General features: G+C 43.6%; 1 protein-coding gene across 10 annotated transcripts in view; it reads right to left on the bottom strand.

The window, feature by feature from the left end:
- The window catches only part of LOC136715666 (calcium/calmodulin-dependent protein kinase type II subunit gamma), a 97,905-nt gene extending 73,846 nt beyond the window's left edge, over positions 1–24,059 (bottom strand). For 3 of the 10 annotated variants that reach the window (XM_066693012.1, XM_066693016.1, XM_066693015.1), the window contains exons 1-2: positions 23,826–24,053; positions 22,392–22,486 (exon numbers count right to left, since the gene is read on the bottom strand). In XM_066693012.1, the coding sequence (XP_066549109.1) occupies positions 22,392–22,486; positions 23,826–23,890 (160 nt within the window). In that variant the 5' untranslated portion in view covers positions 23,891–24,053. Of the gene's footprint in view, positions 1–22,391; positions 22,487–23,825 lie in introns of all 10 variants that reach the window. The other 7 variants (XM_066693007.1, XM_066693011.1, XM_066693010.1 and 4 more) reach the window with 5 other exon arrangements.
- Between the last annotated feature and the right edge of the window lie 2,767 nt (positions 24,060–26,826).

Raw genomic sequence — 26,826 nt, 5'->3', positions numbered from 1 at the left:
CTCCCTGCACTCATCCCCCCGGGCTCCATCCCTAGGCTCTTGAGCTGTGCTATTCGCCACCCTCTGCTACATGGCATGCAAAACAGACAAGTCTCAGCCCCAGCAACTCCAGTTCAATGGCCTTGCTTCTTCCCAAATAAATCTGATAAATCTATCCCTGTCTCCTAGGTGCCTTAGCTCTGGCTACAAAAAAATAAGCTGCCCAGCAAATTCAACACAAATCAGACTTGTGGGTCCCCTGAAAATAACGAAGACTTGGAGTGCTGTCGTTATCAAAGAGTACACAATGACCCCCGGCACCAAGATGGCAGGTGCCGCACGCAATGAGCAAGAAAGTGGCCCATCCCTTTCACAATGGGGATAAAATCGCTATGTCAGCTCTGCTCCATGCCAGGGTCTCCTCATCTTCTCGTGGGATTCTTGACAGCCTCCATTCCTCATGCGTCTGCCCTGACCACAAAGGCCAAACCACTGCTGTGTTCAAGTCTTCCCAGTCTGAGTCTCTAGGTCTTATGTCACACTATCTCCCCTCCAAACTCCTGGTCTGTATCCCTTGAGATCCCACCGATAGCCCCACAGATCCGACGAGTGCCTATATTTAAGACCTTCAACTGCTTTCATTTCCATTGCAGTTAGCTCAATTGTTCTGCGATTTCTGCAGAATGCAGGCATTATTCACTGGGTACCGCCATCCTCTGAAACCATGCACTACGTCACACTGCCCTAACCCACCCAGCCCCATACAAAGAACGGGAAATAGCATTGCAGGTTGGCACAGGAGCTACAGGGTCTGCAGAACAGGTAACACCTGTTGCCACTGGGTCTCTATCCCTTTCTGAACACTGATAATGTCACCTCAGATATCGGGTTTTCCTCTGGCCCTGGACTGAAAAAAAAAAAAAGAATAGCAGAACAGGGGGGGAGAAGGAGACAGATGTTTGTGGGGGGAGGGAGGGAGGAATAAAGGCAAGACAAAGAGCAAGAGAAATGGAGAGGAGCAGAGGTACAGACCTGAGAGAGACTGTCACCAGCTATTATGAACCAGCTGGAGCTCGGTTACAATACAAGGAACCAGCTTGAAGCCAACTCCGAGACTCTGCTTGTGTTTCAGACTCTCCAGCAGCGCCCAGGCCCTCCCCCCCGCCTCTCCCTCTGTGCGTGCTCTCTCACTCTCAGCCCTGCCGAGTCCCAGCGCAGCACCCAGGGCTGTGCCAAGACTGGAGATTGAGCAGCCCCTGCTCACCAAGAAACGGAGACGGGCACCCGCTCTCTCACAGACCCAATCAAAGGGGTACATGCCTGGCAAGCTGGAAGAAATTCGATTGTTTGAGGAAAGGTAGCATTTGTACACACTGCGGATGGGCACTCCGAACTCAACAGTATGGTATATTTGGTTTTGTTGTTGTTTTTTCCTCCCCATTGGAGTTGTGCATGCATCTCTGATAAATAAGCACTGCAAAAAGCACTGCAAAAACAACTTAAAGGTTTTAAATCTCTACGCCACCTGAAACAACATAGAGGAATTATAATAACAGTCTTGGGGAAAAAAATATAATGACGGCAATCCAATCCAACAGAATCCAACACAATCTGGGAACAGTTTATAATAGCATTAATGTCGGCCGCAAAAGGCTTCATTGCCTGATAATTAATTGAGGAGAAAGTTCTGTTTCCTAATCGCAAGACATGAGCATTTAACAAAAGCCAAAGTCAGTGTTTAATCAGGAATCCCTATGCTCCGTTTCCAGTAGCCATTTTTGTTTTCAGTTACAGCTGCTGTCAACCTCTAGATTTCAAAACTTTGACACAGGACTTTTGTTTATTTCATCCCTTAATATTCCCCTCATAAGGAGACTAAATTCAAATATTAAAGTCCAAAAGAAATGCAGCTTCGTGCTTAAAATAGTTTCTTCTTTTTTTCTTGTTTTCAAAATCTGCTGTTTGATTAATTCGAGTAAATAGTTTGGGAATCCATGTATATCCAATAGACTACTTCACCCATACAATGTCTACAAGTGCCCACTCTCTACATATCTAACATACAATTATATAAAGAAATTATCTAAACATTTCCAGGTTCTCAGGTAAAGCATGTGTCGGTCATCGGAGTAAAAACACGCTGGGCTTTTTCTCCCACAATGCAACAGCACAGGTGAGCAGGAGGACAACTGCGGCTGAGTCCCTCACTATATCAGTAACATTCAGCAATTAACTGAGCTAGTGGGGGTGGGGGTTGAGGATCTGGCCAAACACTCAGATTAGTGGCCAGTCATCTACTCCAAATCCTCTTTGTGCAATATAATTCAATACTGTGGAGAAGGACACAAAAATGAATGCATCATAACAAAAAGAAGAATAAAATAAATACAGACTCCAAATCACGTGACTGGCTTCAAATGGAGTAATCGCAAATGTAAAGTGTTGTTTTCTTTAACACATTTGAAATCAACTACCATCAGAAAGAAAAAACAACTCTACTCCAATACTGTCCACCAGACGTCAGAAACGCTACAGTTCCCTAAAGGAGAAGCAATTCACCAAGCTCTGGAACTCTAATTTACAGACTCATTAAAATGTCAGAAGGAAGCAGGCAATATTTCACGAAGCAGACTCTGTAGAGAAAGGAGGGTCATGAATCTGAAAGTCCTGCTGCCCACATGTGAGGAAGAAAACACAGGGAAACTGAGAAGCAAAACGATAACTGAGGGAGGGGGCTGGCATTGCATATCAGATCCTAATTCATGCTGATACTGAGAAACTGAACCTCCTTCCAGAACCCATAAAGAGCTCTCGAGTCTGATTTAAAAAGGTGAAAATCACAAGCAGAGGAGAATGACTTAATTAGCAGAGATCTCATCATCATCATACACACACAGTCCCTTAACCCTCAAAACCCACAATGGTGGCACCCCATATACACACGCATATTAAAAAAAAAAAATGAGAGAGAGAATAAGTGGGTGTTCAACACGCCTCCTAAGAACATGCACACACACTCATATAGACAAGCCAGCCCCCTACTGAAGCGCTCCCTCTGTAGCTGTATAGAAAGTCTCAGAGTTACGCAAACCACCAACGCACCACTGCCCACTGCACACATACATTGGCACATGTGGCACCAGCAGAGTACACTGGGCCACGTTGGCGATGCCGTTACTCCGTTTCACCCCGAACCCTGTGGTTTCTCTGCAGCTTACCAATTATGCTTTTTATTTTATTCATTGAGTTTAGTGTGTTCCAGTTTCCCCTTTAAGCTGCTCCCTTTTGTGCACAGTGTTTTGCCAAAGGTGCCCTTTCTTCTGGCTCTGTCAAGGCCAGCCACTTTAAAATATCGCGGCACCCTTAAACAGGTCCGCTCTCTGAGACTCTACGCACAGTCATTAACATTCAAACACGTTCCACTAGGAGAGTTTACACTGCCAGCTGTTCGGCACGCACTTCTTGCAAAGACAATGCCAAAGCCATGCCGTTCCCTCGAGACATACACTGGAGAGAGTCTCCCAGTCTTTCTCCCTCTCCCTCTCCCTCTCCCTCTTCCTCTCCTCCCCCCACCCCACCTCTCCCTCTCCCTCTTCCTCTCCTCCCCCCACCCCACCTCTCTCTCTCTCTCTCTCTCTCTCTCTCTCTCTCTCTCTCTCTCTCTCTCTCTCTCTCTCTCTCTCTCTCTCTCTCTCTCTCTCTCTCTCTCTCTCTCTCTATGTGCAGGACCAGTGTCAGCCAGTCCTGTTTCGATTGTTTTCCCACCTCCAGTACCAAGCAAACACTACTAGCCCAGGTTTCTGATCCCACTCATTCACCCTGGCGTGTTCCCTGCTTTACACTGCAGTGCTGGGAGACCTGCATTTGACAGGGGAGGATATTCAGTGTTACCCACTGGCCTACAAAGCAATGAATCAAGATCATTTTGGAGAAATTGTCAAAAAAGTTGCTATAAATGAGTTCACAGGATAAAAACTAGGAGATATTGAGGCAGTCCATTCTATTCTGAGATCCCTCCCCGACTCTCCACCACCTCTCTCTCCGGTTAAGACCGTCTGTGAAACCTCCCCTGTCCCCCACCTTCCTGCCCGCCTCTTATCTCTTCCTCCATTTCTTCTCCTCATGACTTTCTCCCTCTCCTGCCTTGACCCCCGCACGCATCTCATTCATGGCGTTGGGCCTCCTGGCAAACCCGTCTCTCTCTGTCTCTCTTCCTCACACACACGCACACCCACTGGCTTTCACACACACAGATGGTGGATTGTGACACTATTCTTTATCCCCAATCACCTCCCCACCATCTTCCCAAGATTCACAATCTCCTCAGCCCCTGTGACGCCGCGCCGGACTAGATCCGCCCCCGACAGCACAGCTGCCAGGAGAAACTCAAATCCTACGCTACCAACCGCACTGTGAAAACAACACACTGCACAGTGTGACAGCGTAGCCACACATGCAAATCCCAGCACCACAAAGAGAAACAAAACACGCTACCAAAGTGAAATTTTATCACAATATGCATCATAATATTTTGCCAACTTCGAATCAGCTGATCTCAGTGAAAGGGGAGATCTAAAAATACACATATATAAGCAATACTATATTACCAAACAAAATGACACGAGCCTCATTCCCCCAGCACTGGAACTGTAGCACAGGAGAGGTGCTGGACAGAGTTTGGTGTTATTGTAGGGTCCATGAGTGTGTTCACTGAGATCAGTGTCAAAATCAGTCCACTGCCTGACCTCAATACAACAGAACACCCTTGAGAGGATCTAGAATGACCACAGATAAAGCACGTGCCAGAGAGACCAAACTGTACAAAAACCACTTGGCCAGTGTTGCCAGTCATTTTCACCAAGTGATGGCTAGAGCTTGGATGAGGATGATGTCATGTAATACAAAAATAGTGCATTCCTAGACTTACTTTCTCCCTCACAAGAAATGGATTTCTTTTCAGTGGATGACTGCAGCCATGATGTTTATATGTGTGTGCGTGTTTGTTTGTTGGTTTTTGGTGGCTTCACAGACCTGCTCAAGGAAGCGAAGCCAAGGCCCATCCCAAAGCAAATAACCCCAGTTCAACCTGTCAGTCTCACAATGTTAATTTCACAAGATCGTTCAAAATACAGCAGGTTTTTCCTCTTTGTGTGTCTCCAAATTAAGATAAATGAATCAACAAAGGGACAGATGTTGTTTTTTGGTTTCTTTCATTCTTTTCCACTGGTTCCTGGATTCTCCTGCCAAGAGGACCGCATGAAAGCAGGCATGACTTTTCAACCTGTTTGTCAATCGCATTGCACTTGCGACAAGCTATGCTCAACAGAGCGCAACGAAGTACGATAAAGTATTTGCTTACCTTTTAGACAGCAAATGCCATTTTTTTAATAAACAATATCCTGGTTCAGAGAAATACACACATTGGGAAACATACTGGAAGAGGCAAAAAAACAACAACACATGGATCACAGGACACATTTCATGTGAAGGAAACAGATTCAGTGATCACCTGCATAGCTCACACGGCTTCATTTGTTATACAGTATCCTTCTCTACACTGTAATTAATACAGGCTATAGAATTCATAGCGCTCTAAAGAAAATAGTTTTTTATTCCTTTCCCTCGCATGTGCGGATTTATTTTTCTCGCTTTGGAGAGTAATCTGTGCCATTTTAAAAAGGCACAAATTTAGCAGTCAAATACAGCATCAAAAATAAATATGATCGAAATAGAATGTATTTCACAGGGTTCTTATTTCATTCTAACAACGGGCATCGCGAAAGGTGGTGAACTACGAGAGCAAGGCAAAAGATGGAGGGATATTCTAATTCGAAAAAACAGAATTGCTAGGCGACTGTGAGAATTATTCACTGAAGCACGTAGACAGAAAATTACTAAATTGGAAAATGACTAAATATCGCCGAATTCTTAAAGAACAATTTTTTAAGATTTTATTATTGAAATGATGCTGAAACTTCACACTAAACTAACCTGACTAGTATTTTTGTATAACTCGGGGCTTATGGATAAATCCAATGTGTTGGGAATTCACACTCTGTAAATAATGAGTCGGCCAACTTCATGATGCAGAAATAAATGTAATGTATTGAATTCAACTGGCAAAAAGCGGAAAAATAAAAAGTGCAATAACATATCGGGCATTCATATGACCATCTTTAGTGCTTACAGAAACCTTAAGGGTTTATGGATACATAAGGAAGGCCAAAGTGGCTACAGCATCTGCAAACATCAGATGACTACTAGTACAGGACTGGGGAGATGCAGAGTTTACAGGGACCGAATTCTGTAGATGGGAGGGAAGGATTTTAAAAATCGCTCTTCCTTGGCAAGTCCTAGCGCCACAGCCCTCTTGGCAAACATTCGGCTCGAGCAATCCAGGCCATAGGGCAGCAATGAATACCCCAGGGGCCCAACTTATCATTCTCACTGTCTCCATCCTGACACCTCCCTGCGCCTGACTCCATCATACTTAAAGGTCAGAGAGCCAAATTGCTTTTGCAGCCTCGCTAACAACCTGCACGGCCCGTGTGCTTTCCATTTTCAATTAGGGCGCGCCAATGTATTTATCGGTCTGCGAGTAATTAAAACATGTCAAGGCAGGCAGCAAAGAACAAGTTTAAGAGGTGAAAAAAGGAGTAACATAAAATTATAATTTCATCATCAGGGGAGCACAGAAAGCAAGCAGTGAAGTAGGTTGCTCCAAGTTAACAATTCCTAATATTTCAATGTTCAGAATTTAATCTCCGTCGCCTTCTCGGTTCAAGGGAAGCATCTGAAAAAAAAATATATAACTTGTGTTGATTTTGCACTTGGATTGGTCAACGTTAGTTTGAGTCCCCACACTAAAATCTCCAAATGGGAATACTGCAGTCTTTGTCAGAAATCTCTAAAACAACTAAATGTCCATTGACCACTCTCATCTCCCCAAGTATTCACTATGAAGCAGACAACTGCAGATTATGGACGGACATTTAACCACTAATTCAAACGTAACACAAAAAAAGGTCCCAGGTTCTCAGTGGAGATTCTGATAAAGTTACCGTCATCATAAGACTTCTACCGATTCAGACATATTTACTCTGGGATTACTTATTCGCAAACACTGTAAAACTATAAAAGAATACTTATACACGACTTCAGAACACAGGTAAATATGGGTGTGTGCTCGATTACGTAAATGGACAAAGAAACAGCAGGGAGGGAAACATTTGGTTGAATGAAAATGTTTAATTGGAGTGGAAAGACACTCAGATCAGGAACCTCTCTAGGATAAGGTAAAAAATGTGGCATTAATATAAAATGAAGCCAGAAGGATAACATTAGCAAAAAATATAAAAGATCATAGCTGAAGGCACTTCCGGTAGTATTTTTTTTTCTCTAAAGTCTGTACACAAAATACTGAAATCCCTGGCGAAACTACAGCCCTCTTTGGCCAGGAAGCCCCCCGGGGGAGGGTATACATTTGGCTGGGGAGACATCAGCCAGGAAGTCCTTAGTTTATTCAGTATTTCCAATTACATTGTTACATCAAATCCTCAGATGAGTGTCATAGCCAGGCTGTGGGCATCCTGGGTTAGTGGGGCAAAAAAAACACCGGGTGGCTTTGACAAAGTGCCGTTTGGAGGTGGCATGGATTTTCATTGTAACAGTGCGTTGAATTGACTAAAAATAGGTGTTGTCTTACAGTCTGCCTTTGTTTTCCCTTCAAAAGCCCAGCTGGACTTCACACTACAACTACATAAGCAGGCCAGCTGAGTGTATTGTGGAGGTACTGGTGGATTGACATCAAGTGGAGGTATATTTAAAAACTGCCAGGTGCCCTTGACATCCCGTTTGTAGAGTGTGGCTGTCTCACCCACTCAGCACAGGTAGCAGTGCTTTAGATGGAGAGAGAGCGTGTTCAAATTCACCACGGCAGACGTCAGCTGCTTAAAACAAGTTCACACTACAAACACGCTGGCTCCCCCTGCGATAATCATACCATAGGTGCCTTTCTTTCATCGTAGTTCACGCACGCTTATGTACACAAGATAGAGGTTTGAGTTTCCTGTATTTCAGCTGAGCGCTAAACCCCACGCTGAGGAAGAAACAAAACTGACAGAGATGAAAATGTTAAGAGCTCACATCCCCTTTTTTGCAATATTTTAATACCTCTAGCGTCGCTGTCCTCTATGCAGGGGCGTCGCAAGGGGGTAGGCATCCTAGGCAATTGCCCCCCCCCCCCCCCCCGCGGCATCACCGTCAGGAATTATTTTGCCTGGGGCCCCCACATACCCTAGAATTGCCTCTGCCTCAATGACAAGGCTTCGACAGCACGACGAAGGGACAGGGAGCACTTGAGATGACCCAAGGATATGATGCTCAGCAGGATCTTACCGTAGTTTAAAAATGATCAATTATCTAGACAAAGTTGTTATCATGAACATGTGCTGTGCTGGGAAAGTAATTAATTCATTAATGTGCAGCACTGGTTAAAACAATTCTGATTATACAGTTATTCTGGGAATGGGAGCAACATGACATTCAAACAGGACATTTCAAAAGTGAAAAAAACTAAGCAAAATTCGAGGCTATGCTAATGACTTCTCACTGACAAAGCAGTATTTTAGCACCTCGTATTACAAAAGTTTTTCTTCTTTCTCGAACATGTACTTGCGATTCCCCCTGAGCGAGAGGCCCGGGATCTGAGTCATTAAACCAAACGAGATGTAATCCATTCACTTTGAATGGTTTATGGTCACAACCGGATGATAGAGAGAGCTTCAGACCAGTCTTATTAAAGTGATCCTGATCAAAATACAATCAGCGATACCCTACACGTCACATGCTGTGTAATTATTAACTTAGCTCATTAGGAACTAGTTCGGTGGAACTCGAGAGCATTAATCGGTGTTAACAAAAATACCCCCTGGTTTCCTTGATCTAAATCCATTCCTTGTCATCAAGAAACGTTTCTTCAAAGGTTTTACTGTAAATTGAATGAGAATCTGAATGCAATGTGTGCCTATAACAACATTACATCAGTGCCCTATCTTGCCGTTTTCAGTAAATGTAAGAATTTGGTGAACTTCTTACCTCACAAGGCAGGAACAACCCTTGGGATACATAGGGATGGATTAAAAGGCCAGACTACAGTGGGGGGAAAAAAGTATTTGATCCTCTGCTGATTTTGTACGTTTGCCCACTGACAAAGAAATGATCAGTCTATAATTTTAATGGTAGGTGTATTTTAACAGTGAGAGACAGAATAACAACAACAAAATCCAGAAAAACGCATTTCAAAAAAGTTATAAATTGATTTGCATGTTAATGAGTGAAATAAGTATTTGATCCCCTATCAATCAGCAACATTTCTGGCTCCCAGGTGCCTTTTATACAGGTAACGAGCTGAGATTAGGAGCACTCTCTTAAAGGGAGTGCTCCTAATCTCAGCTCGTTACCTGTATAAAAGACACCTGTCCACAGAAGCAATCAATCAATCAGATTCCAAACTCTCCACCATGGCCAAGACCAAAGAGCTGTCCAAGGATGTCAGGGACAAGATTGTAGACCTACACAAGGCTGGAATGGGCTACAGGACCATCGCCAAGCAGCTTGGTGAGAAGGTGACAACAGAAACACAAAATAACTGTCAGTCTCCCTCGGTCTGGGGCTTCATGCAAGATCTCACCTCGTGGAGTTTCAATGATCATGAGAATGGTGAGGAATCAGCCCAGAACTACACGGGAGGATATTGTTAATGATCTCAAGGCAGCTGGGACCATAGTCACCAAAAAAACAATTGGTAACACACTACGCCGTGAAGGACTGAAATCCTGCAGCGCCCGCAAGGTCCCCCTGCTCAAGAAAGCACATGTGCAGGCCCGTCTGAAGTTTGCCAATGAACATCTGAATGATTCAGAGGAGTGTTGTGGTCAGATGAGACCAAAATCGAGATCTTTGGCATCAACTCAACTTGCCGTGTTTGGAGAAGGAGGAATGACCCCAAGAACACCATCCCCACCGTCAAACATGGAGGTGGAAACATTATGCTTTGGGGGTGTTTTTCTGCTAAGGGGACAGGGCAACTGCACCGCATCAAAGGGACGATGGACGGGGCCATGTACCATTAAATATTGGGTGAGAACCTCCTTCCCTCAGCCAGGGCATTGAAAATGGGTATGGGTGGATGGGTATTCCAGCATGACAATGACCCAAAACACACAGCCAAGGCAACAAAGGAGTGGCTCAAGAAGAAGCACATTAAGGTCCTGGAGTGGCCTAGCCAGTCTCCAGACCTTAGTCCCATAGAAAATCTGTGGAGAGAGCTGAAGGTTCGAGTTGCCAAACGTCAGCCTCGAAACCTTAATGACTTGGAGAGGATCTGCAAAGAGGAGTGGGACAAAATCCCTCCTGAGATGTGTGCAAACCTGGTGGCCAACTACAAGAAACGTCTGAACTCTGTGATTGCCAACAAGGGTTTTGCCACCAAGTACTAAGTCGAAGGGGTCAAATACTTATTTCCCTCATTAACATGCAAATCAATGTATAACTTTTTTGAAATGCGTTTTTCTGGTTTTGTTGTTGTTATTCTGTCTCTCACTGTTAAAATACACCTACCATTAAAATTATAGACTGATCATTTCTTTGTCAGTGGGCAAACGTACAAAATCAGCAGGGGATCAAATACTTTTTTCCCTCACTGTATATTAAAATAAGCACCCCACAAAAAGCATAGCTGATCTCCCACTCTACCCCACTAATGGTATTAACAGCTTTTTTCCAGGGTGTGTGTGTGTCAAGCTCTCCATGATGCAAGAGGCCAAGCTATCCCATAGTGCAGTGCTCTTGGTGTTGTTGTGGTCTTCTGTTCACAGTGACTTAAGAAACTACAACGATCTCCCTGTCTGGAGATCCCAGAGCCCCTCACCTCCCCCAATTTAAATGCATACAGTGTTTTATGCAAGTGAAGTGATGTACATGCTTAAACAAAACCCCCAGTAACTGTAGGAGAGCCAGCGCATCTGTAATACCACACTATCCAGACACTACTGGTGTGTGTTTGTATGTTGTAGTTTCATATTCAGAGTAAGGGCTCTATGTCAAAGGCAGCTTGTTTAAACGTAGTGGGGGGCGGGTGGACTAATGAAAAGGTTATGAAATGTTATCAGACAGCAGATACTTGATATGATCTGTCCAAAGGAAAAACACATTCCAGAAATGACTTATAAAAAAATAAAAAAATAAAAAACCTTGCTCAATTGCTGGCCTGGTGGATTTGTGCTGTACGCCTGCTGACCTTTTACCACTAGATTGTATTTCTTCTTTGTTTCGGAGATTTTTCATTTCGAATGTTTCAATTCTCTGTTGTTTGTTTTAGGGAGGGGGAGTTCAAAAACTAATACTGTGCTGCAGTCAGGCCAGGTAAACCTGCAATCACCCAGCGATAGCTCTGCCAACGTCAGGAACAGTACCTCAGCTAGTAAGAGCTACTTTTAACGAAGGACAGTTTGGGCCAATAAGTGATATATTCTGGACTCTCCTCTTAACCAGAGACCGAAGTGCATTCGAGTCTGATACCTACTCAGACCGGGAACAATGTTTTCTAAGATTTAGGATTTATCCTAAACCTGAGGATGAAACAAGGCACAATGTTTGAGTAAATATGAATTGCCTTATTATGATTGGCATTTGGTGTAGTATTAATAGTAATACTACTACTATTTCTATTGCTTCTGTTTTTACGTCTACTTCTGACTTTTGTTTCACAGCCAGAAATCAAGCAAAAATGAGCCAATGCAATCCCCTCTCCCACCCGTCCACTAACTCCAGTGAAAGTGCTAGCGTAGTAAATGGAGGGGGAATGAGAGGGGAATCACCTGCTTAACAGGAATCGGAGGGCTTATGTTTCGGTAGTCACAGGATTTGGCAGAGGTTTTACTTAACCCGTCACTGCCCAAGGTATGTTCCCCATTGAGCAACATCAAAATCCTCCCCCCCCACCGACTGTTGATGCAGGCCCGTGTAGTTGACAGATTATTTCAGCGGACGGGCTTGGCTGCCTAGTTTTAGCTGCAGAGCATTGTTCGGGTTTTCTGGCCCCCCGATTCCCCCTAGTCCCGAATGTCATCAACATTGTCACACTAAACAGTGTAGGTTTATGACATGGTTTCAAATTCAGGGCATCAGTTTTCGTTTTTTCTACCCCCTGAATCACTAGTCGATCCTATTTGGTGCACATTACAGAAGCACTCTGGGAATTTCCTTCTAAGCGCTGTGATAGGAGACAAACTACACGCCTGAAACTACGCAACGCAAATAGAGAACATTCAATACAGATTTCTGCCACTCTGACAGTCTAACGGGACATGACCGTTGTGAATCCCTGTAAAAAATAACAAGGGAGGTAGAACACTCAGAAGGATGGCATCCTTAGTCCATACGCCAAAAAAGGAAAAAGACGTTGAGGAATACATATGGCAGCATTATCTGTAGGTTCAAAGGGGAGAAGCACTTTAGATTAAATTTTATAACATGTAATTAGTATACTGTGATGGTTCATTGGCACAGATATAGGCATAACATAATAGATGTCACATTAAAAAGGTGCAAAAAGGGTGAGGGAAGAGACCCAATTAAGCCCACCAAAATCTAAGTTTTACATGTTTTCTTAAAAATGTGAATTTTTTCCCAATAAAGTGGGTATTAAATCAAATATTAAATCTCTCATCTAAACACTTGTGGTAGATTTTGTCATAAATTGACTAAATGAAATTAACTTATTTAATTGCAAAAGTGAAAAGTCCAGATTGGGTTTATAAGGAACATATGTTCCCTTTAAGCCCACATGTATCACAAATAAGCCCACAAGGGTTTTAACAGTAAATTCTTCAAATTGTATTGATTAAGCACTTAATATTTTATAGATTATTGAATTCAGAACTCAAATAACCAATTAAAATTGTATGTTTTATATTATCTGAGACTAATTTCCATCACATGGAACTGTTGCACTTGTAGAGGCAGTTTGCTCTGCTGGTTGTTGGGGTTGGGGCCGGGGCTGTTGGGGCTGTGGAAGTCTGCACAGGTGCTTCAGAGAAAGGAGCATGATTTGTGGACACTTGTCTGTCCACCCGGCTCTGACTCACAGGGAATATTCCAGTGCTCTCAATGCCACCGATGATGTTCTCTGGCTTGAGAGCAGCGGAAAGCACATCTAGTTTTGCAGGGCATTTTGTCCCTGCTAACACGGGAATGGCAGTGCAGTTCTTTCCTCCATTACCTTTTGACAAGGGATGCACTGATCGATCAGCCACCGATCAGTATCAGGACAAAATGGCAAAAAATTACAATATCACCTAATCAGCCGATTGCTTTAAAACAACAGATATTTCTGACCGATATTTCTGTCTGATGGTGCTGCTTTTATTGCATCTAACTAAGCATTCAATTTGTTCAACTCTTGTACCTTTAACAAAATATGAATGACGCACATGAACTGCAATGCAGTTCCCCCCCCCCCCCCCCCGACTTGCTCTCGTTCAATAGGTCAATAAATAATAGTAAGATATTGGTATAAGTATCGGCCGATCTTGTTACATAAATATCGGCCCAGAATTTTCATATCGGTGCATCCCTACTTTAGACATCACCAGACACTGTCTTGTCCAGTGGCTGGAGGATGTGGGTGAGGTGAGAGCCAGAGAAGCACAACCCCATTTTCTCTGGCCTTGGTCGCAAGTGCCAGGGAAATATCTGAGGCATGACCATCAAAAATTGAAACTCTTGATAAACTCTTAATAAATAAAATACATTATTAGACCATGTTTATTATTGTTGGTAGAACAAATTTAATAAATATTCTGCTTTCAAGCCGTGTGCTAATAGGCTTTTCAAGGGCGCTGTTCCTTTTAAGCCCATATGACAAAAACAATTACATTTGTAGATTAAAATAATTTATAGAACATTAAATATTGTTATATTTGGAGAAGCAACTAAAATGTTTTGATTTACTGCATCTATCTGTGTGACCATCATTCTGACAGTGTCCCATGCTAGCTCTGGGAACTCATGAAATCTATATTCTCAAATACAAAATAGTGCTTTTAAATATAAAAGGTCTCATTTGATTTATTAATCTGTTAATTTTACAATTCTTATCAACACTCACCAAGTTTGGTCACCAAATTCAAGAAAAATGGCTTCTTGGGAGGCCCCTCATAAAGCAAAGTTTTGGGGTGGCACAGTGGCAGCACAAAGTCATACATAACTCAAGAACAAAAATGTGATTGGCTCCAAATAAAAAGTAACATGACAGTAACAACTGTGCATTTGCTGTGAAACACATCATCATTCTAATATTTCCTGTCTTTTTTGTATTTCAAAATAAAAGAGCAAGTGGGCTTATATGGTACATGGGCTTAATTAGGTCACTTCCCATAATCCTATTTATAATTGACACCATTTGCTGTGAGGCAGGGTCTTCACAGTGTGAACACCATAACAGGAAGCCAAACCATTTTCTCAGGAAGTTGGCTCGAGCTTTGCGCAGGTCACCACAGCTGTATCTCAGTTTGACAGTCAGTATGGGATTGCTGTTTGAGTGAGCGCGGAAAGCATTTCAAAGGCACTTAGACCCAATTAATCTGTCTTAAACCAGCTCTGAGATTGTGCTGCACTGTAGGCATGCACAGGTGTTCTTTGCGTAGGGTGGCAAGGCTGTCTTTACATATGACAATCTCAAAGATCTCAGTCTTACAGCGAAGATCTGAGGGGAAACTAACTTGCTACTTGTTTGAAAGTCCCGCTGTGTGTTTTCTGGTGGGATGTCCTGCCTTCTGCTTTGTTTTCGAGCACATAACCCCAATGAGTAATACTCTGCGGAGGCTTTTTCTTTCTGTTTGCCAAGATCTCACAAGTTTCAAGCGCTGTACCTCAAGAATTTTGAGCTGGTGGGTGGCTGTAGAACTCAATCCACACGCTCAGGATTCGGTATAGCTCACAAATCCACAATGTTCATATTCTATGCTGAGAATAGGAGTTGCAACATGAGTCAATATACATCTTCAAAGCATTTTTCAAAGTCAGTCAGGGAACAGAACCCCAAGTGTGAAATATAGGCTACCCTGTTAAACCAGAAGACCAAAAATTATTACATTTAAAATATATTTTAATATATATAGAGAAGTAAACAGATGCATTATATAAGACACATCTACATTCAACCCAAAAAAGAATGGATAACAGTGCAGCTCAGTTCATACACTAAAGACATAGTTTAGCTTTAAAAAAATTAGAGTAAATTAGTAATCTATTCCTTTGTAATCCCACACAAAGAAATACTAGGCAGTTACAAAAATAACTAATTACAAATCCAAATGAGTATTAAAATTACTATTAAAACTGGTTTTATGTTTCTTTTATTTATTTAGTGCCACTATATGGCAAAAATAAACTTATTTACATAAACATAGTGTACAAACAAATCCACAAAAAGTAGAGAACTTGATGAAAAAGGTCATAATAAAAATAAAAATAGAAATGTTAAATGTTACTTTAAAAAAAAAAAAGTTGTTTTAATTTGAATTCAATTAGTTTTTTCCAACTGAAATTACATTCAGGTGCCCCTGCTTATTAAACAGATCAGGACAAAACCGTATCCAGCATGATGCTCCCGTGAGACGAGGGTATTTAAGGGGCTTTACTTCAATCTACGCCTGTTAAAAATCACTGTCAATGAAAAATGACAGGCATGATTGTATTTGCCTAGAACGAACAAAAAGACAATATAATGGATCTTGCACCATCATGGAGCTTAAGGGGTTAAGAATGTAAATCAAATCTGTGATGCTGTACACGGCTCGGAAAGGTCATGAGGAATGTGTCTCTTGAGACGTCTTGATGCAGGGAAGGTCAATAAAGGGAGGGGTGCTGTTGACCGATTTGTAGATCTCTATGCTACGGTAATGAGATGAGTCCTGTGTTGAAGCACTGTGCAGGCCAGACCTCAGAAACCGCTTGAAAGGGAGCGAATAACAGTCTGAACAATACCAACATCACACAGAAACACAGGCCTAGGCAGTGATGGAGAGAGGCCGCTGAACACGCTTTTTTCTTGGTCTTTTTGGTCTCGTCTCTTACTTTTTTGGCGGCTGGTTAAAATACATTTTTCGAATGCACAGGTTGGAAGGAGACTTCCCCGTATCCCTGCTAAATTATACATCTGAAGAATCAATATTCTTAATTGCGTTACTACTGTATTGTCAGACATGGTATTTAAAAAGGAACCACTGAATGATTCATCTCCAGGGCAATCTCCTGCCATGTTCGCGCTCAGGAACCGGGGCGAGGAGAATCCAGTAAGAAAGGCAGCGAGGTAGGAAATGCATGTTTTCTGTCCGTATTGCTTCCGCTTCATACTTGCAGCGGGAAAGGGCGGGGGCTTTGGTTTTCTGTTCGTTCCAAATCAACTAAAACGTGCCGCCACTGCAAAATGTCCACATCGGGGCTTTAAAGGTTGTTTTGCAGGCAAAACCACATCTCTGGGGGGCATTTTTACTGGCAAACAGCAGAACTGCATCTCAACTAGCAACCCCCCCACCCGGCCCCACCTTAGCCTTTTGGCTTTTTCTTTTCCCCCACCCATTAAAAATGCACCGAACGCATTTGTCTCATTAAAGATTCACAATCCCGACTGGTACGTTACTCGTTTTTCCACCAATGGGCACAGAGAGAGAGAGCACCGCGCTGGCCTTCCGATGTAGGGGTGCACTGCATTTCACAGGCTGGCTACAGGACTGAGTGAGTGACGGGGGAGACTTCACTTTCCATTTAAAGCAGCACGGCCTACAGAGCCTGAATTATTCAGGAATACAGTTACAGCTCCCATCCCAGCACTGAGCAAGTCGCATGCAACGTCCGCCACCTACAACTAACCTGGCTGCCGTGCACAAACTGAGATGATGTCAAATGCCAGACAGGGAAATCGCTTCTCGTCAGTTTCTGACAACGAGAACGGCAGACCAATCCCACAATCCTCAGCTGAGAACAACACTGGGATAGCTGGCTGGTGTTAGTGTAAACTCACTCTGGGACCAAACCTCCTCAAATGTGCAGACCTAGGACTCCATGTGCCCTGCCCAGACAAAAGGGTAGTGTGCGGATCCAGGTTATTTGTTGTATTTTTTTTTTTTTTATGTAAAGCACTCAGGTCCATTAAGAAACCAAAATACGCATTTTGAAGCGACTGCAACACAGCAGCGGTAGGAACAACAGTCTGGGTGCTTTAATTATTCAGGAACATGGCTGTGTCTCCCATCTACATTCAGTGGCTTGCATGCAAACGTCCACCTCTACAACACATCTCGAAGCAGAGCAGCAGCAAGAGCCGAGCTTGTGTCACCATCAGACAGTGAAGATATGTTAGGCAATATCCCTTTGTCACTTTCTGATTACAGTCTTTTGAATATTCAGTGTTTTTTATTTCCCCCGGGGACAATCCCTTTTGAATTTCACCACAGTCGATTTTACCCTTGAATTTGTTAGCACCTCCACCCCCGCTCCACTCTTGGTTGTGCAATGCATGTACTTTGTTTTGCCTTGGTTCTACTATAGCTTTTCATTCACTTTGCTTCCCTACTGTGGTTCTGCAGTTCAGTCAACTTGCACCAGAGGTGGAGCAGCTTTAGTGTAAGTCGGGGTGGCAAATACAAGGTAATTCTGAGCAAACTGCACTGCAGTCTTACGCGTCTTATACAATATTCGAAGGCACAGGTGACAAATCCGTGCTCTGACTCTGTGGAGAATGGTCTACTAGGCCAGTCAATGTGTTTACTGCAAAGAAACACTGTAGCACAAGCCTCATAACTCTTGGGCCCCGTTACTGATTTTAATTACTTGATGGGGCAAGCGGGAGCACATTTCCAGGTCTTGTATATTTAAGGATATTGATTCACCTAAGGAACACGCTTTAGGTGGCTTTAGGGCCTAAGGCTTTAGGTGAGGGCTTGTGCTGTAATGACACTGGCCATAATATCATAATAACCATAATTATAATAATCAGCTTCCTTTATATAGCTCCTTTCACTGGAGGATCTGAAATGATTCACTGGCAGGTGTGCCCATTACTGAAGGGCGGCCGACTCTAAGTGGTCTGGGAGCGGGGTGCAAAGCAGCCATTTTGTGCCTGCAGCGCCATGCACGACAAGAGACATCACAAAGCAAAGGGTCTACTTAGCCAGTTCAAACCTAAAACAAAAAATATATATAAATTAGCCTGGATGCGAACTTTAGCAAGTGCTGGGGGTTTGACAAAGTCCCATGGTGTCTTCAATGACCAGTCAGAAGTTTGCATTAATACCCATCCAAAGGACAACACTTCCTTCGGGGAAGATTCATCTGTGTCCATACTGGGCTGATGGTTTAGAGTATCTGGTGCAGAGGGATGTGTTAATTGCTTACTCTCACTGATAATGTTAGGAAAACACACCTGCTCATTCAATCAATAGCCCTTGGTATGAATATCGAGTCCTCTACAGAGTACTGGCTGCCAAATGACCGGGGCGTGTCATTGTCCGGACAGAAGGATTTGTTTTTCAACCTCGGACCTCTTTGAACGGAAAGAATCCTGTACATTGCAAAGACACCAGGCCTCCTGTCCTACAAATGGAGGTTTCACAGGATATAGCCTACGAACTGACATCTCTTCTCCAATAAGAGACACCCTTCACATAGCGTAGAAACGTACACAACACATCCCAGGTGTTCCATCAGTGCACACAAACAACATCTTGAACTCCAGTGCCCCCCAGATATCCTTTATTTGAGATAAAATGGTTATTGTGCCCCACAGCCTGCAGGAGTCTACGGGACATTTCAGAGGGCCAAGTCCTGAGACATTCATGGAGACAAGACGTTTCTTGTTTGCTCCCCAGATGGATAGCACTAACTGTTGGGTTTCATTCAGCTGCTGCCCATGCTAAATAGTTTGAAGAAAAACAGTTGCCTAGTTACTTGGAGGAAGCCTGCCAAAACTCCCAAACTGCGCAGATCTAATTACCTGTTGGTTTTAGGATCTTTAAAACAAATTCTTTGTTTCCCAGGCCCTCCATTGGGGACCAATACCATCACAAGATAATACAATTCAACAGGCATCCCGAGCTCGAAGAAAGCCCCGATACATGCCCCTTTGCTGTGTTACTCTGAACTTCAACAGTGTGTTCAAGTAGAGCCCCAAACTCAAGCCTCCCTCAAAAGCACTCTGGTATCATTATTGGGACTATACCCTGTTCATTTAAACTTTATGTAAATAAACACAGGGAAACAAAACTGCTCAATCGAATATCATAAACACTAGAATAGTATTTCTACTTACTATATAATAATAATCATATTACACTGTAAGCAATACAACCATCCTGTTTTAAAAGCAGGAGGCAAAGCCAGGGCACGCCCAAACCTACTTACACATTCAATGACCATCGGACAGTCTGCCTCGCATTAAGCCTCGTAACCACAGATCAGTCTTTCTGTGTCAGTTGAGAACGTAGGCCACATAGACACTGATTGTACACCCAGACCCAGACCTCTCCCCTGAAATCTGGCCTCTACTGACATACTAGGTGGTACCACAGCCGGAATTCAAACAAAACTCCATCGTGGCTTTAGAGGAAAACAATAGGGACTTCTGATTGAGGAGCTGAACAAGAGGTCTGGCACAAAACTAGATGACAATAGCAGCTTGAAAGAGATCTTCCACAAACGCTTGATTGCCAAGAGCCAATGCTTCACAATTAAACTCCTGTTCTGAACAATATCTATTTAAAAAATCCACATAAAGGCTGCGCCATTTTAGCCGCAGCTTTTTTCCATTCAACTCAGGCAATTTCAAGTACCAAGACAACCAAGACATCATACCGGCTAGGACTGCTCAAGAAAAGTCACATTCAAGTCTTTTTCAGGACTGGCAAGAATGATGGTCTGAAAGGTTCGCCACTCTCACAATTAGATGGGAAGTATTCTTTTGTGTGTATGTGTGCAACATAATGTTTTCTTTTCATTCCACCGAACATGGAATCAGCAGCTGTTAATAAACCCAAGCTCACCACCCCAAGTCTCATACCCATGCATGAGAACATACATGCATCTAGGGAAACGCACATTCAGAGCACTAGCTCGGTTGTCCACAACACCAACCGATGCCCAGTGTACATGCGTGTCGCACGGCCAACAACAAACCAACCCTAGGGGAATCCTGATCTCAGCTGGCTAATGGCATAGTCCAGATCACAGCCTGCGTCATCATTAGTTTCTCTCGGCATATCCACTCCTTACCTTCTGGAGCCATCAACTGGATTTAGACAGTGATATAATCTCTGGACTGCAGAGCTTGTGCTCCCAGCCAAACCCTTTCCCGGCTAAGCCACTAGGAGCACACAGATAAATATTCTTTAGGTGTCTGCAGGAATTCAAGCCTGTATCCAACAGCAGTTCATAGGATGAGAAGTGAATGCTCAATTGATTCAGAAACCTAAGCCACTGATGAAGAATAACTAACTGGGATGTGGAAGTTTTTATTTATTGGTATTTTTATGGTTACAGAACAAGAGTGGAATAATGACCAATGAATGAAACGGCTTCCCGGGCACCCAGGCGCTGCAATTCACCTTTTTTTATTAATATTTTCTTTGTCAATTCACACTGGGTTCTTAAGGGTTAAACCCGTGGGATTTATTTGCAGTGAAGTCAAGTTTTCAGTGAATAAAGTTGTCACAGTGTTGACAATGAAATGAACAGTCGCAGATACACTGCTTAAACAGTTCCAGCAGTTAAGAACATGACATTTTATTAGATCCTGCAGCATACAAACAAGGGAAAGCCATTCGACCTTTTGGGTTTGGTTACCAACTTAATGATCAAAGAGGAAAGGTTTAAGCTCAGCCGGCACGTAGTACCCACTGCAGAACAGGTGAATCCAGAGTCTTTATCACCAGCAAAGCAACACCAGCTACTGGCTATTTCAACTTTATTTGGAGTAAACGTGCAACTTAGACACGCAAGGTTTATATTAAATATACAGCTTTATTGCTTCATCAGTTTCATTTAGACAACAGCCTACAGCGCCGGAAAAAAAACCCTGAAATGAAATGATTTGTTTCCCTGAAAAATGGTGTGGAGTTCTATATATTTGCCCAGACACAAATACCTCCCCAGGCAAGTTATCTATGGTTTCATTCAAAGCTCCATTGCTGAATATTTTTACCATTTCCCTAGATTTGTATAACCCTTGCAACTCTGGTTACTGGCACCAACAGCCAAACAGGAATATGAACTGGAACCAAAACCACAAGCTCTGTTACGCTCTTTAACAGTGGATGTTTCGATTTTCTAAAACAGAGGAAAAAAGCCTGCAGGCTCAAAATTAAGCCCTACCCTGAAATTCAGACGTGTGGCTGCGGATGTTGGTGTGGACACAAGTGGACAACGAGGGACATTACATGTCTCTACCCGGCCTGCCGTTTAGAGCAAGTACAATCACAAGCAGTGACAGCTCGCCTCACGCAAGAGCTCCTTTCCTCCTCTACTTTCTTTGATTGTTTTTTTTATTTTTAATGCTCACTCTATTCTTATTGAAATTGAGAGAGAGAACATCGCCATAGAACACCTCGACTGAAGTGCAATGAGATCCTAAAGGATGAATACTAGGAGAATATCACTCTTCACTCTCAAATATACATCAAATAGACCAATCAACAAGACTGAGCAGAGCAGTTGTAAACAAAAAAGGAGGATTCTGGCCACCACTTAAACCACACTGTTGACACGCAGCGGCCTCATATGACTACGGGTACATCTTCATTCTAAACAGTTTAACAGCTGGTAACTTACATGTTCTGTTCTGCCAATATGACATGGCACTAGAGGGGAAGGGGGCAAACCTACTATCTGCAGTTTAACCCTTGTGGGGGCACATTTCACGTTGGTTTGGTGAGGTACGAAGTAGCGGACGGTCCCTTGGGTCGGAGAAGTGCTAACTGCAGCTGTTTGGAAATGCCTGTGGCTTGGAATACACACAAGCATATCCTCTTAACATTTTTAGGACAAGCAAGCGTAACACTACCCTACAATGATTCCCGGGGCCGTGCATTTAATCATTTACTCCACACAAACAAACAGAGGAGACGCGTTCACCGTCAAAAGAACAGTTTGCAATATCGCATCTTCTGTTGATGGCCTTTATCCAAACATCATGCGCACACAAAAACACAGCAGTGCAAACACGAATCTCAGAAGAAACCAAACCTTGCAACCAGATGCATTTCAATAAAGCAATCAAGTCGGTTGCTGATTTGCTTCTCAGAAATTATACACAAAAAGAACAGTGTTTCCATTTTTATTTTCTGCCATTGTCTTACCTCTCGCTGAAAGTTTTTTTGTATTAATAATCTTAGCAGCATATTCTTGGCCGGTGGATTTTTTCACGCATCTGCGGACCACTGAGAAGGCACCCCTGGATGGAAGGGAGAAAGGAACTTGAGATTAGCAGTTGTGTGAAAATAGGCTCTGCAACCATGGCTATACAATATAATACATAAATATACATATACACATATATGCTCATAATTAAAAGGAGAGGCTGCTCATCCAAACCGGTAAAGCCAGTGGTGCACGTTGCCTGTGTTTAATTGCTACACAAAGGACATGATCCTACTCCACTGTATAGGGCAATGAGAAAGCAAATCTCCTTCATCTATCCTACCGCACCGTCTGCTTTGTGTGCTTTTATACACAATCGACACCAACCAGGGCACATCCGTGCCTTTCGTGGGATTACTGGAAACCGCTTCTCGCTGGAAGGTGCTACAGCAGGGGGACTGGGGGTCGCTCCCCTCGTCTAGATGTCATTTTAAAGGGCCACAATCAATGACAGCAGCCGGAGAACTGGTGCACTGCTAACGGAAAGACAACGAGATCCCCACAACAGGAAGCCCCGCGTATAATAATAATCATAATAATAATAATAATAATAGTAATAATAATGCTGTGCCCAAATCATACCCAGCGTTATATTATAAACAGATCAATCACCCCGAAGCATATCAAGCAGTAGCCGATTAGCCATGCATCGTATTTTAATAACAATCATCATCATCGTCGTCATAATAGTATTACTACGACTTCTACTACTACTAATAATGGCATTAGTGTTATTTGTGCACAGAAAACGTGCCATTCGACAAGGCAGACCAGAACCTGATACTGTCGCACATGAAGCACGCATGATCCTACATGATCTGTACCCAGTGCACATATTATTACACATTTCCATCCGTTTGGACTGAGAGAGAGAAAGAGCGAGAGAGATCCGTCTCGTTACACAAGTCTGCAGCATGCAATTTCTTAACTGCGTGGCGCTATAGCCCAGAGACAAACAAAGCCACGAAATAGATACGATACAAGTATCTGTCAACGCCGGGGAACAAGTCGCCAGCTCCCGACCAGGCGGGCTCTCTGGGGCAATGCCCGGGCACTGCGCGGAAAGTCCAGCTCGGCTACCAAGCCACCAACGCGGCGAGGAAATGACTAATCTGCCAGCCTGGCCACCGTGCCCCCCTACTAGCTGCAAATATCTCTCTCTCTCTCTCTCTCTCCCGATCTGTCATCTGGGCAGCCTGGCACGACATGCATGTACGGCTAGGTGTGTTGATCCGCTCTGCCTTGACATGCCAGAGAGAGAGAGAGAGAGAGAGAGAGACATGTCTGTCCTGTCAACATCCAACTCGACCCGCACCGTGCCATGCAGCAGACTTAAAGTAGACAGGGAAATAACGCCGCTTTTGCTGGCTTACTTTCCGAGCTCTTCGTAGAGTTGGTACTCGTCTGTGAACCGGGTCGAGGTGACTATCGTAGCCATGTTGTGCCGGGGGGGGTCGCCTCTCGTTGCGGGGACTGCAGCGCTCAGGTTTCGGGAGGAGAGATCGCCTCCGAGTCTCTTGCACTCCGAGAGAAAGACGGATAGAGACGGCAGAAGGGGAGGGGAGGAGAGAGAGAGAGAGTAGAGGGGGGTGGAGGTGGGGAGAGAGAGAGAGAGAGAGAGAGAGAGAGAAAACGTCCAGCAACGCGAGACTTTCTCCCCGGCGTCGAGACGAGGAGAGGGGAGCCGCTCTCGGAAGTCAAGACGCGTCGCCGAGTGGTCGTGTTGCCGCAGCGCTGCGCGGGCCTGCGAGGCTCCGCCAATGGGAGCGCCGGGATCGGGCAGCCCCTGCGCAGGCCTGCGGGAATCTGCGCCGGGCGAACGCGACCTGCGGGTGCTGCATTGGCACACTAGCGGCCAAGTGAGAGGCGATCTGGCCGAGAGAGAGAGAGAGAGAGAGGGAGAGAGAGAGAGAGGGAGAGAGAGGGGAGAGAGAGAGAGAGAGAGAGAGGGAGAGAGAGGGAGAGAGAGAGAGAGAGAGAGGGAGAGAGAGAGAGAGGGAGAGAGAGGGAGAGAGGGAGAGGGAGAGGAGGATGGCGCAGTGCTTGGTGGAGCTCGTAGTTGTGCTTTGCGGAATGGGATGGAAGGCGTTTCGTCTTTTTATTGAAGTTACCCAACGTTTATTATTTTTATTTTTAATTTTTTTACACACGCATAGCCTTATGTATTTTCATTGCGTGTCTCTTTTTTTTTACAACACTGTTTGTTATATGCCATCTGTTCCTCATTATAAAGGGGTCATCATGATACAGAAGAACATGCTCCAAAAAACGCATGTATCCCTTTTGTGCTCGGTGTTTGGTTATGTCAGCGGCTCCTCTTTGGTTCTCTTAAACAGTGTGTTTGCAAAAGTCTACTGCTCGTAAAGCCTTGTAGTCCCAATAACTTTTACTACCTCCGAGTGTCTGTGACGAAACTTTTGAAAAGGGCTGCCATATATGTTGTTGACTCAAACTGGGATGTGGAAGGTTTCCAAGCATCTTATGCCTCAAACGTGTATTAAGCCTTTGTAGCGCCACCCCCGCTTATATTAACCTCCTGTGCGACAGACAATAGTAAATAAACCCCCTTTATGCTGCAATGAACAGGTTTTACAGACCTGCAGGGCATATATGTCCTCTCATGCATTGCACTTGCCAAACCAGTCTGTAATTATACAGTTCCTTTGTGTCAGACCCATAGTGTTCTTACATTGGATATCTGTTCTTTTGAAATAATGTTTCATCAGGCACTGGCCTTTTTAGCTGGATGCTGAGCAGTGCATTTGTGCCTAATACAGTTTTAAACGATGGCCTGCGTTCCAGAAACATCTCCCTGGATCACAAACACTGCCGTTCACCTTCAGATCTGAGCCAAAAGAATCAGATGTATCACTTCACTACAACCTTCATTTAAAATCCAATTACAACCAGCTTCATAAAGTCGACCACGATATATCAGTTTGCAAATACACATTTTACTATTACTATTTACATAAAACTATTTCACATCAGAGGCATTGTGGAAATACAACCCCAAAGTTTACTGTCTACACACAAGGATAGAAATAACCCACAGAACAAAGGAGTTTGATGTCTTTCAGGTTTTCCCAGCTGATGATATGTACTAATTAAGCAGGAATGTAAATACAATCTTTTTCTTACTGTGTCACCTACAATGTTTATAAAATAAGATAATGAGTAACGGATATTGACATCCTGGTGTTGTTCTTCATGTTCTTGAGGTTTATACATCTTTCAATGGCCACAACTACTTCATTGCCTTCTCTGTCGTTTCTTTCACTCGAATGCTTGGTTATAGTGATACTTGAGGTTACAGGATTCAGGAGGAATGATGTTTAGTGGCTGACCTTAGACTATACCATCAGGTCTTTCACCGCACAAATTATCCCAGTTTGGAAGCAGTCAGCAGGCTGTGCAGATCTGGTAGTTGCAGATGTGAGTCCCTGACCACTATATATTTCTTCCCGTGAGCCATTAAAGTTGCTGTCACATTGTCTGGATACAAACCCCACTTCTGAAGGCTGATTGGTCAGGCTATGAATCTGAAGACCAGAGACCATGCTACAGAAGTGAAAGCTAAAGTAATACAAATGCATAGATCAGGAAAAGGGTACTAAATAATATCCAAGTGTTTGGATATCACCCTGAGCATAGCTGGATCAATAATCAGGAAGTGGAAGCTGCATCACACAACCCAGGCACTGCCAAGAAAAGGCCGTCCCTCAAAACTTAGCGCTCAAACGAGAAGGAGACATGTGAGAGAAGCCACAGAGAGGCCAACGATCACTTGGAAGGAGCTACAGAGTTCAGAGGCTGGGAGTGGGACAATGGTGCACCACTCAACCATATCAAGAGCCCTGCATAATACTGGTCTGTATTGTAAGAAAGAAGCAGTTACTCAAAAAGTGCCATCTGAAAGCATGAGTGACCCAGCTGCGATGTGGGAACAGGTTTTGTGGTCAGGTGGTACTTTTTGCATTCGTGTTACTTTAGTTTTACTTCTGCAGAATGCTCTTTGGTCTCCATTTTCCTTAAGGCGTGTTTTCCTTATATTGCGTGTTTAAACGCACACCACGGTTGTAACATGCACTGCTCCTTTTCAAGATAGACCTGTATCGGTACTGGCTAGGTAAGAAATGCAGATACTGTCCTGAAGCCTTGGTACAGGAATAAGTTAATTTGTCCAACCACAACTGGTGATAACATAAGAATCACTTTATAATCACAACTTGCATTGTCAAAAGAGTTAAGCAGTTAACAATGACACCTTTAGTGTTTACAAGTTGAGGGGAAAAAATAAAATAAAGGCAATGTTTACTATTGGATTTTGTTTATTGGGTGTAATAAATATCACATTACGCCTAGAAAAGAAGA

This window comes from Amia ocellicauda, chromosome 20 (genome assembly GCF_036373705.1).
Source record: "Amia ocellicauda isolate fAmiCal2 chromosome 20, fAmiCal2.hap1, whole genome shotgun sequence".
NCBI classification, from domain to species: domain Eukaryota; kingdom Metazoa; phylum Chordata; class Actinopteri; order Amiiformes; family Amiidae; genus Amia; species Amia ocellicauda.
Note: the sequence above shows the minus strand (reverse complement) of the source record. Positions and strands in the feature narration are given on the sequence as shown.